The 11,987-nt window shown below is 42.9% G+C and overlaps 1 protein-coding gene across 1 annotated transcript in view; it reads left to right on the forward strand.

The window, feature by feature from the left end:
• Positions 1-1,753: 1,753 nt before the first annotated feature.
• LOC105816871 (chromosome unknown open reading frame, human C2orf16) overlaps positions 1,754-11,987 on the forward strand; it is an 11,657-nt gene continuing 1,423 nt past the window's right edge. Inside the window, exons 1-2 of the mRNA XM_012652412.1 lie at positions 1,754-1,769; positions 7,302-11,984. Coding sequence (XP_012507866.1) covers positions 1,754-1,769; positions 7,302-11,984 — 4,699 coding nt within the window. The remainder of the gene's footprint in view (positions 1,770-7,301; positions 11,985-11,987) is intronic.

Here is an 11,987-nt window from a genome sequence, read left to right on the forward strand (position 1 = left end):
GCCACTACTGCAACAATTGAAATCTATAGAGTTAACCGGAGTGGCATCCCCATTAGTGGTAGGATCTAAAAATTTAATTACAGGACCAAAACCATGTGTTATGGACTTGACCCCAGGGCCACAGTTGCAAAGTGTCAGATTTTCAAAATTACCTCTAGGGCCACTTTTTCAAGGAGAAAAACCTGTAAATTTAATCTCAGGACCCCCACATTATGGTGTGAAATCTGATGAATTAACCTCAGATTCCCCAATGCAGGAAATCAAATTGTCATATTTTACTCCAGGGCCAAAGCATCAAAGTGTCAAATCTGTACAGTTGACTCCAGAACCACAACCTCAAAGTGTGAAACTTGTGGAACTAAACCCAAGACCGTGCCTGCAAGATGCCAAATTTTCTAACTTGATCCCAGAGCCAAAGCTTCAAGATTTCAAACACGTACAGTTGATTCCAGGAGTTCAGCTTGAAGACATAAATTCTCTAGAGTTTGCACCAGAGTCATCTTTGCAGTTAAGTCAAGGGCCATGTGTAGAAGTTATGAAATCTGTTCTATCCACTGAAGGATCACAGTCTCACAGCAAGAAGTCTGTGAATTTGACCTCAGAACTACAATTTCAAGACGTGAAACCTGAGGAAGTAAACCTAGGGCTATGGCAGCAAGATGGCAACTTTTCTGAATTGACTTCAAGGCCAAAGCTTCAAGGTGTCAAATTTGGGGAGCCAACCCCAGGATCAATGTTTCATGGTGTGAATTCTGTGGAGGTGGCTCCAGAGTTAGGGCTACAAGATTCCAAATTAGCAAACATATTTCCAGAGCTTCAAGGTATGAATCAGGTAGGGCTTAACCTACAGCCATGGCTACAAGATGTCAAAATTTTTGATGTGACACCAGGAACTCAATCTCAAGGTATGAAATCTTCAGAGTTAAATTCAGGGCCTCAGCTACAACGTGTAAAATTTTCTGAGTTGATCCCAGGGCCAAAGATACAAGGGGTAACATCTATGGAGATGGCCCCAGAGCCAGAGGGGAAAGGGGTTAGGCCTGAGTTGTTAGTACCAGAGCCATTGTTTCAAGGTGTAAAATATGTAGCAGGGAACCAAGTGCCAATGTTAGAAGTTGAAATTTCTTGTAAATTAGTCTCAGAGCCACAGATACCAGATGCAGAATCTATGGAGTTGACTCCTGGGCCACGGTTGCCAAGTGTAAACCATTCTGAGTTGACCAGAAAACCACAGTTGCAAAATGTGAAATCTGAACTGATCCAAGGATCACAGTTGCAAGATGTAAATCTGGTGGAGTGGACCCCAGTCTTAAAGCTTCAAGGTTTAAAATCTGAGGTGCTGATCCCAGAGCCACAGCTGGAAGATATAAAAGCTGTGGAGTTAACTTCAGGGTCACATTTGGGAGGTATGAAGTCTATGCAGTTAACACCAAAGCCAGAATCGGGAGATGTCAAATCTATGGGATTAATCCCAGAGCCACAGGCAGAAGGTATGAAACCTGGGGAGCTAACTCTAGGCTCAAAGCTTCAAGGTTTAAAGTCTGAGTTGCTGACCTCAGGATCACAGTTGGAAGATATGAAATCTGTGGGCTTAACTCTAGGACCATGCCTGGAAGGTATGAAATATGTGGAGATAACCCCAAGTCCACAGCTGGAAGGTGGGAAATCTGTGGAGAAAACCTTGGGTTCACAGATAGAAGATGTCAAATTTGTGGAATTTACCCCTGATTCCAAGCTTAAAAGAGCAAAATGTATGGAGTTGACTCCAGGTTTAAGAATTCAAGATTTAAAAACTGGGCAGTTCATACCAGGTACACAGTTGCACAATTTGAAAGCTGTGGAATTAAAACTTGGGCTAAAGATGCAAGGTGTGAAGTCTATGGCTTTTGCACCAAGTCCGTTGCTTCAAGGTGTTAAATCTATGGAAGTGCTTCAAAGACCTCATCTACAAGATATGAAACCTGAGGAAATGACTTCAGAGCCACCACAAATGCAAGATATGAAATTTGTGGAGATTATCCCATGTTTAAAGCTTCAAAGTTTAAAATCTGTAGAGGAGACTCCAGATCCACAGCTGCAATGTGTAAAGTCTGTGAAGATGATCCCAAGGCTAAAGCGGCCGGTAGTAAAATCTGTGAATGTACCCAGAAGACAGGAGTTTGAAGGTGTAAAATCTGTGGATTTAGCCCCAAAGCAACAGTTTCAAGGGATGACACCTGTGGATTTATCTCCTGGGCCTGAACAGGATGGTCAGATATCTGTAAATGCACCAGAGCAGCAATGTGTGAATTTATGGCAATTGAAGAGAGGGTTTGAGCCAGAAGATGTAATGTCTTTGGAGTTAATTCCAGAGTCGAAATCTGAAGATGTAAAATCTATAGACCTCAACTCTGAGCTACAATTTAAAGGTATTAAATCATTTCAATTGACTCCAGAACCATATATGCAAGATGTAAAAGCTAAAGAGTTTGAATGTAAACCACAGTTGCAAAGTATGAAATCTCCTAAGTTGACCCCAGGACCACAGATCCACCAAGTGAAATCCTTGGGGTCAGCCTCAAAGCCACAGTTTCAAAGTATGAAAACTGTGGAGTTAAACAAAGAGCCACAGCTTGGAAGAATGAAATCTCTTCAGTGGATACCAGGGCCTAAGTTCCAAGGTGTGAAATCTATAGGGTTAAATCTTGGGTCACAGTCTCGAGGCTTCAAACCTGCAGAGTCCAAACCTTCAGTGCAGTTTGGAGGTGTGAAGTCATTTGAATTGACTCTAGGGCCAAAACTTCAAGGTGCAAAATCTATGGAGTTTAAGCTTGGGCCACAGTTGCAGTGTGTGAAAACGTCTGAGTTGTCCCCAGGAGCACAGCAGCAAAGAGGGAAAATTCTGGTGTCAACCTTAGAGCCACAGCTTGAAGGTGTGAAAACTATGGAGTTAAACCAAGAGCCACAGCTTGGAAGTACGAAATCTGTGCAGTGGATACCAAGACCTGAGTTCCAAGGTGTGAACTCTATAGGGTTAAATCTTGGGTCACAGTCTCGAGGCTTCAAACCTGCAGAGTCGAAACCTTCAATGCAGTTTGGAGGTGTCAAGTCATCTGAATTGACTCTAGGGCCAAAACTTCAAGGTGCAAAATCTATGGAATTTAACCCTGGGCCACAGTTGCAGTGTGTGAAAACACCTGAGTTGTCCCCGGGAGCACAGCTGCAAAGAGGGAAAATTTTGGCATCAATGTCAGAGTCACAGCTTCAAGGCATGAAAACTGTGGAGTTAAACCAAGAGCCACAGCTTGGAAGTATGAAATCTGTTCAGTGGATACCGAGATCAGATTGCCAAGGTATGAAATCTGTGCTAAATCTTGGTTCACAATCTCGAGGTGTCACAACTGTAGCATCGAAATCCTCTATAATACAATTAAGAGACGTGAAGTCATCTGAGTTGACTCCAAGGCCAAGGCTCCAAGGTATACAACCTTTGGCATCACTCCGGGAGCATAAGCTTCAAGGGTTCAAACCTATTGATTTGAAACCTGGGCTACAGTTGAGAAGTATGAAATCATGTGACCCAAATTCAAGGACAAAGCTCTGTGATATAAAGTCTATGGCATTCAAATCTGGGCTTCATTTACAAGGTATAAAATCTTCTGAGTTGAATCCAGGACCACAGCTGCAAAAAGTGAAACCCTTAGAGTTATCCCCAGGAACACAGCTTCAAGGTGTGAATTCTCTAGTGTTTACACAAGAGCCACAGATTTCAGGGGTGAAATCTGGGGTATTAAGCCAAGAGCAACAATTACAAAGTGATAAAACTGTAGAGTTGAACTTTCTACTGCACTTGAAAAGTATGAAATCATCTGCATTGGCTCCTCAGACAGAGCTTGAAGGTATGAAATCTGAGTTCAACTCTGGGCCACAGAGGCAAAGTGTCAGATCTTCTAAGTTGATACCTAAGACAGAGTCCCAAGATATGAAATTTATTGCGTTAACCCCCAGCTCACAATTGAAAGAGATACCATTTTCTGACTTGACCAAGATTCAAGATGTGAAATCTACAGGCTTCAAACCTGGGTCACAGTTGCAAGGTGTGAAATCCTCTGAGTCCATACCGAGGACAAAGCTTCAAGAAGTGAAATTGCTGGAATTCAACTCAGGCCCACAGTTGCAAGATGTGAACTCTTCTAAATTGATTATGGGTATAAAGCTTCAAGATGTAAAATCTATAGATTTCAGTTCTGGACCATACTTGCACAGCGTGAAATCTTCTGAAGTAATCCTAGGGGAAAAACTTCAAGGTGTGAAATCTGTAGAATTTAAACCTAGTCCAAAGTTACAAGGTGAAAAGTGTGATTTAACCCTCAGGAGGAAGTTTCCAGGTGTGAAATCTGCAGAGCTGGACTCAGGCCCACAGTCACAAGATACAAAACCTTCTGATTTTCTCATGGGTATAAAACTTCAAGGTGTAAAATCTAAGAAGTTCAGTTCCGGACCATACTTTCAAGGTATACAATCATCTGAGGTGATCTCAGGCACAAAGCTTCAATGTGTGAAATTAATGGACTTCAATTCTGGACCAGAGATACAAAGTGAAAAATCTTCTGAGTTGATTCAAGGAACAAAACTTCAAGATGTAAAATCTGTAGAGTTCAACCAGGGTCCAAAGCTACAAGGTGTAACATCTTCTGAGTTAAGACGAGAGACAAAGCTTCAAGATGGGGAATCTGTAGAGTTCAACTCAGGCCCACAGTTGCAAGATATGACATATTCTAACTTGATCTTGGGAACAAAGCTTCAAGATGTAAAATCTATGGAGTTTAAGTCTGGATCACAATTGGAGGATATGAAATCTTCTGAAGTGATCCCAAGGACAAAGCTTCAAAAAATGAAATCTGTGGAGTTTATGCCTGGGCCAATGTGGCAAGATGTAAAATCTTTTGAATCGACTCTAGGAACAAAGGTACAGGATAGGACATCTTTGGGGTTCAACTCACCCCCACAGTTACAAGATAGGAAATTATCTATGTTGACACCAACAATAAGCCTTCAAGGTGTGAAATCTATGGAATTCAACCCTGGGGCAAAGTTGCAAGGTGTGAAATCTGAGTTGATAAAGCTTCAGACAATGAACTCTACAGATGTCAACCCTGACCCAGAATTGCAGGTTGCAAAACTCTCTGAGTTGGCCTTGGAATCAAAGATTCACAGTGTGGTACCTTCCAAGTTCAATGCTGGAAAGCAGCAGCAAGATGAGAAATCTCACAAATTGAATCCATGGCCAGAGCTTCAAAATGTAAAATTTTTGGTGTTTAGTCCTGGGCCACATTTGCAACACAGAAAATCTTCAAAATTATGCACAGGGACAAAGCTTCAAGAAGATGCGAAATCTATGGAATTCAATTCTGAGCAACAGTTGCATGATGTGAAATCTGAGTTACGCCTGGGAACAAGGCTTCAAGATACCCAATCTTTAGAGTTCTACGCTGGGCCACAGTTGCAAGGAATAAAATCTTCTGAGTTGTGCATAAAGACAAAGCTTCCAGATGAGCAATCACTAGGATTCAAGCATGAGCCTAAATTGCAAAGTGGGAAATCCTCTGAACTGAATCCAGGGCCACAGATTCAGTGTAAAGGTTTTATGGCATTAAACACAGGGCCACAGTTACAAGGTATAAAATCTTCTGAGTTGAATCCTGGGCCAGAGCTTCAAGATATAAATTCTAAAGTGTTCTGCCTTGGACCACATTTGCAAGGTATGAATTCTTCTGCACCCATTCCCGGGCCACAGCTTCAGTGTGTAAATTCTCTCAGGTGCAACTCTGAGCCACATTCACAAGGTGTGAATTGTTCTGCATCCATTCCAGAGCTACAACTTCAGTGTGTAAATTCTACTGGGTGCAATTCCGGGCTGCATTTGCAAGGTGTGAATTCTGCATCTGTTCCAGGGCCACAACTTCAGTGTGTAAATTCTCTTGGGTGCAACCCTGGGCCACATTCACAAGGTGTGAATAGTTCTGCATCCATTCCAGAGCTACAACTTCAGCGTGTAAATTCTACTGGGTGCAATCCCGGGCTGCATTTGCAAGGTGTGAATTCTGCATCTGTTCCAGGGCCACAACTTCAGCGTGTAAATTCTCTTGGGTGCCACCTTAGGCCACATTCGCAAAGTGTGAATTCTTCTGCATCCATTCCAGGGCCACAAGTTCAATGTGTAAATTCTACTGGGTGCAACCCTGGGCCACATTTGCAAGGTATGAATTTTGCATCCATTCCAGGGCCACAACTTCAGTGTGCAAATTCTACTGGGTGCAACCCTGGGCTGCATTCACAAGGTATAAATTCTTCTGAACCCATTCCAGGGTCACAACTTCAGTGTGTAAATTCTCTTGGATGCAACCCTGGGCTACATTTGCAAGGTGTAAAATCTTTTGAATTGACTTCAGGGACAAAATTTCAAGGTATGAGATCTTCTGAGTTGCATCCAAGGCCAGAACTTCAGGGTATCAAATCTGTGCAACATTTCCAAGACATAAAATGTGAATTGACTCCAGGAACAAAGTTTCCAGGCATAATGCCAATGGAGTTCAACTCTGGCCCACAGATGCCAAGTGTGAATTCTTCTGAGTTGAATTCAGAGTCAAAACGTCAATGCAGAAATTCTATAAAGTTTAATTCAGGGCCACAGATACTAGGCATGAAATCATCTGAATTGAACCCTGGGTCAGAATCCCAAGGTACAAAATCTATTCTGTTCAACCCTGGACCACACTTGCAAGGTGTGAAATCTTCTGAGTTAACTCCAGGGACACAGTTTCAAGGAGTCCAATTTTTGGGGAACCACCTTAGGTCACAGCAGCAAGTTATACAACCTGTGTTTGCTTTAGATCCTCAGTTAAATAGTGTAAAATCTGTGGTATTTTTACCAGAGCCACCATTTAAAGATATAAAGTCTGTGGAGGTGAACAAACCATCATTGCTTTGTGGTGCAAATTCTGTGAAATTGATTTCAGGCTCTGAGCAGTGGGACTTAAAATGTGAGGTATTTACATTGGAGCCATGTTTTCAAAAAGTGAAATCTGTGGAGTTAAATCCAGAACCACCTCCTGAATATATGAATTCTGAGAGAACTGTGGTGTTTTCATCAGAGCCATGTTCTCAAGATGTGAAATCTGTGAGGTTGAACCCATGGCCACAACCTCAAAGCATGAATTCTTTAGGGTTGACATCATGCCTTGGGTCACAATGTGTTGAATCTGTGGTCTTTCCATCCAAATCATGTTTTCAAGATATAAAACCTGTGGCACTAACACGAGGGTCCCAACAGCAAAGCATGAATTGCCGAGAATTGACTTTAGGATGGGAAGGTATGAAATCAACAGTGTTGGCATCAGAACCAGCTAGGAAGTTCCTAACAGGACCAATGTTGACTAGTGTCAAATTTTCAAATTTGTCTCCAGAATCACAGCAACAAGGTGTGAAATCTTTGGGGTTTACTCCAGAGCCAAAGTCGCAAAGTATAAAACATGTGAAATTGTCTTCAGTGTCTCTGCAGCAAACTATAAAATCTGTAGAGTTAACACCAGGGTCATTGTTTCAAAGAGTGAAATATGGGGAGCAAAATCCAAGAACAAATTATCAAATCATGGAATCCTCTGAAATAATCCCTAGATCAGGGCAACCGTTTGTAAAATATGCTGAGATGATCCCAAAGCCAAGACATCAAGTCCCTGAATCTGTGAATTTGATTTCAGTACCAATTTATCAAGCCACAGAATCTACAGAAATGACACAAGGGTTGGCATATAAAGACCCAGAAACTGTAGAGAAATCTGTGGAGTTGACCCCAAAGCCACTGGGGGCAACCTCTGGCCACATTTGTAAAGTTATGGAATCTTTAGGGTTGCCTCTGAAGCTAGATCTTCAAGTCCCAAAATTTGTTGATCTGATTCCAGTGCTAAAGGATCAAGTCTCAAAATCCTTAGACTTAACTCCAGAGAAAAGCTACCAAACCCCAGAAACCCTGGAATTGCTCTCTCAGTCATGGCCTCAAGTTAAGGATTTGGGGCAGTTATATACAAGGCCACTGCAAAAAATTGTGGAATCTGAAGGGATTACCCTGGAGCTCAAGCATCGCATTACAGAAGCTCTGGAGTTGACCTCTGAGGCAATGCTGCAAGGGAAGGAATTCCTTGGAATGACCCCAAAAGCAGTAAGTCAAGCTGCTGGATTTTCAGAGAGATCTCCAAGGCACTATCCCCAAGATTTAGAATCTATGGAAGTGATGTCTGAGAAAAGACTGCAAACGGAAGACTCTGTAGTATTGATTCCACAGTCATTATATCATATCCCAGATTCTACTTCAGGGATGACACCACAGCTAGGACATCAAGTTCCTAAATCTGTGGAATTAACTTCTAAGACGGGGCTACAAATGGAGACACCTATGGAATTGACCCCAAAACCACAACATCATGTGAGATCTTCAGGGATAACACTAGGGTTAAGACACCAAGTCCTAGAATCTGTAAGTTCAGTCTCTGAGCAAATGGAGGACTCTTTAGAGTTATCCCCAAAGCAAACAAGTCAAGTTGTGGGACATGCAGAATCAGCGGAGCCCACCTCTAAGACATGGCAGCAAAAGGAGGTATCGATGGGGCTAACACAGTCAAAGAATCAAAGTATGAAATATTCAGAGACGGCACCAGGACCACTGGGTCAAATTATAGAATTTAGGAGGATTAGTCCAAAGCCACTAGATCAAGTCACAGAATCTGCAAGGACACAGCTTCAAGTTGCTCATTCAGTAGGGGTAACCTCAGTAGATCCCCCAAAAGTTGTTGAATCTGTGAAAATGACCCCTGGGTCGCCACTTCAAGTTGTGAAGTCTGTCACAACACCAGGACCAACCCCTCAAATGGTAGAATATGTTGAATTGACTCCACAACTGCAAGATGTGAGACCTTCAGAGTTTACCTCAAGGCTACGATTGCAAAATGTAAAATCTAAGAAATTAATCACAGAGCCAACACACCAGATTTTGGAAACAATGGAGTTGAAAGGGTTTCAAATTGTAAAGACTATATTAATCCCATGGCCATCCTTTCAAATCATAAAATCTGAGGAATTAGCACCAGGACCAATTCCTCAGGTTGTAGAACCACTAGGAGTAGCCTTAGGATCAGGAATTGAAGTAATGGATTGTTTGGATTTACTCCCAAGGCCACATCTTCAAGAACTGGTGGAACCTGTAGAATTAACTCCAAGGCCAAATATTCAAGTTAAATTTGAAGAATTAACCTCACAGCAAACATCTTCATTTGAGAAACCTACAGTATTGACTCATAAACAAGGGCTTCAGGCTGTGAAATCTATAGCCATAAAAACAGAGCTTCCTAAAATCATGAAACCTGAGGATTTGAATCTAGGACAAGTGTTTCAGAATAGCGAATCTGAGGAGTTAACATCAGAAGAGTTACAAGTAGGGACTAACTTCTCTAGGTTTCTACACAGCTCTTCAACCCCATTCATTTCAAGCTCTGTCAAAACAACATCTGAATCAGGGGACCTTTGGGATTCTGGCATGCCAGGAGTATCAAGAGTTTGGAATAGAAAAAACCTTGGGACAGATATTTTGCAGCCCAAAGACCCTATTATGATACAGTCTTTAACTCTTCCCTTGGGCCTTCATAATCAACCCTCTGATAAGATAGCTAATACTGTGGACACCCCAAATCCTGAGATCCCAGGAGTGGATGTCATATCTAAGGAGAAGACTAAGAGGAAGCAGATGGAGGAGCTAGAGAACTCACTCCAGAGTCATCCACCACAAAGCTGGAGATCACCACCCAGGACATTCCAGGCAGACTCAGGGGCTCGAAGAGGCCTTATCAGGTCTTTCCTGGGCAGACAACAGAATGTCTGGGAGAGTCATGCCTGGAGGCAGCGATTGCCTAGAAAATATCTCTCCACTATGCTAATGCTGGGGAATGTCTTGGGGACCACTATGGAAAGGAAGCTTTGCTCTCAAACTTCTTTATCAGAAAGAACTACTGTATATACCTGTCGATCTATTCAGCATTTATTTGGGGTTCCAGCTGAACTGATGGAATTTTCCCAGAGCCTGCTACAGAGAGGCCCATATACTATTTCTCAGTCTTCAGTGATTAAAAACTACATTCAAAGACATACTTTATGTCATGGTCATGAGAAAAGAATGGCCTTAAGGATGTGGACACGTGGCTCCACTTCTTCCATAATACAGCAATACTCTGGGACTAAAGTGGGAATAAGGAAAACAAACTCAATGGTCAGTGATATATCTCAGAAAGTCATTCAGCACATGCCTATCTCATGTGCAGGGGGCCAGCTTCCTGCCCCAGTAAAGTCAGAGTCTTCCCTCAGGATATTTTACAACAGGGAAGATCCTGTTCTAGTGGAAGAGTGTGAGAACTCACAGAGTGATTCACAGACAAGGATTTTTGAGTCCCAATACTCCCTCAAGCCAAGTTATCTTTCCCAGGCCAAGACTGACTTCTCAGAACAGTTCCAGTTGCTACAAGATCTGCAGCTAAAAATAGCAGCAAAACTCTTAAGGAGTCAAATGCCCCCCAATGTGCCTCCACCTTTAGCTTCAGGTCTGGTCCTAAAATACCCCATCTGCCTACAGTGTGGTCGATGTTCAGGATTTAATTGCTGTCACAAATTACAGGCCACTTTTGGGCCTTATCTTCTTATCTATCCACAGCTCCACCTTGTAAGCACTCCTGAAGGCCATGGCGAGATTCGGTTGCATCTTGGCTTTAGGTTACGAACTGGGAAAAGACCCCAAATCACAAAGTATCGTGGAAGAGATAGACCCATCATACCAAGGAACCCTGTATCACCATCACGAAGGAAAGCTAAAACCTCTACTCAAGCTTTCAAGAGTCCTACTCCCACAAAAGATTTTCAGTCTGGGTCTTCCTGGTCTCCTGCTCCTGTCCAAGTTCATATCAGGCAAGGGCAATATGCCAGCCCTGACTTAGTAGAAAAGACAGAAATTAGAGAGCCTGGGCACTATGAATTCACTCAAGTTCACGCTGCACCAGAGAGTGACTCTGAAAGCAATCAGAATAAAAAATGGGCTAAAGTGAGAACCAAAAAGACCTCTGATTCAAAATATCCAATGAAGAGAATCACCAAGGCACTTAGAAAACAAAACACAAAATTCTATACAAACAGTAGAACCGCAATAGAGAGTTCCTGTAGGGAATTACCATCTCATTTAAGAAGGAAGAGGGTTGGAGCATCTCAGACAAGTACTGCCTCTTTAAAAAGACAACCTAAAAAATCCTCCCAACCCAAGTTCATGCAACTGCTTTTTCAGGGCCTAAAGCAGGCATTCCAAACGGCACACAGAGTTATGGCTTTTGTTGGGCAGAAGCCTGAGGACAGGGCACGGCCAGACAATTTGTCAAGCAAAAACTACTGTCCAAAACAAAAAGCCACGGACTATTGCTCACCAGGAGATATCAAAAGAGACAGGATGCCAGTTGCCAAGCTAAGGCCAACAGGCTCAACCACTAAGCATGGGGACATATTGTGGGGAGGAACAGACCAATGTAGATCAGCTCAACAGCCAAAAAGAGAGAGCTCTTTCCAGCCCAGACCTCTCCAGTCGCCCAAGCCCACAGGTTCCCAAACTAGCTCAGGTGGGCAGCCTTTGGGTACAGTTCGAAAGGATAGTAGCCGCAGAGCAAAGGAAAACTTTTACAGAAATGAAATCTCCAGCAAGAAGTCTAAGAACTTGTCCAAACCAGGAACCAGAGTTTGGCCCGGAGGGAGAATCCTACCCAGTTCCCCTGTGAAGAGAACCAGGTGCAGTCACCGTAAAGAGAAACTCGCACATGAGGGGCGAAACCACCACGGCTTGTATTGGGAAAGACCCCCACGGAATCCCTCCGAGAGGAGCCCTCGCAGTTCCTCTGAGAGAACCCTTCACAGTCCCTCTGAGAGGAGTC

This window comes from Propithecus coquereli, unplaced genomic scaffold, assembly GCF_000956105.1.
Source record: "Propithecus coquereli isolate 6110/MARCELLA unplaced genomic scaffold, Pcoq_1.0 Scaffold39, whole genome shotgun sequence".
Lineage (NCBI taxonomy): Eukaryota > Metazoa > Chordata > Mammalia > Primates > Indriidae > Propithecus > Propithecus coquereli.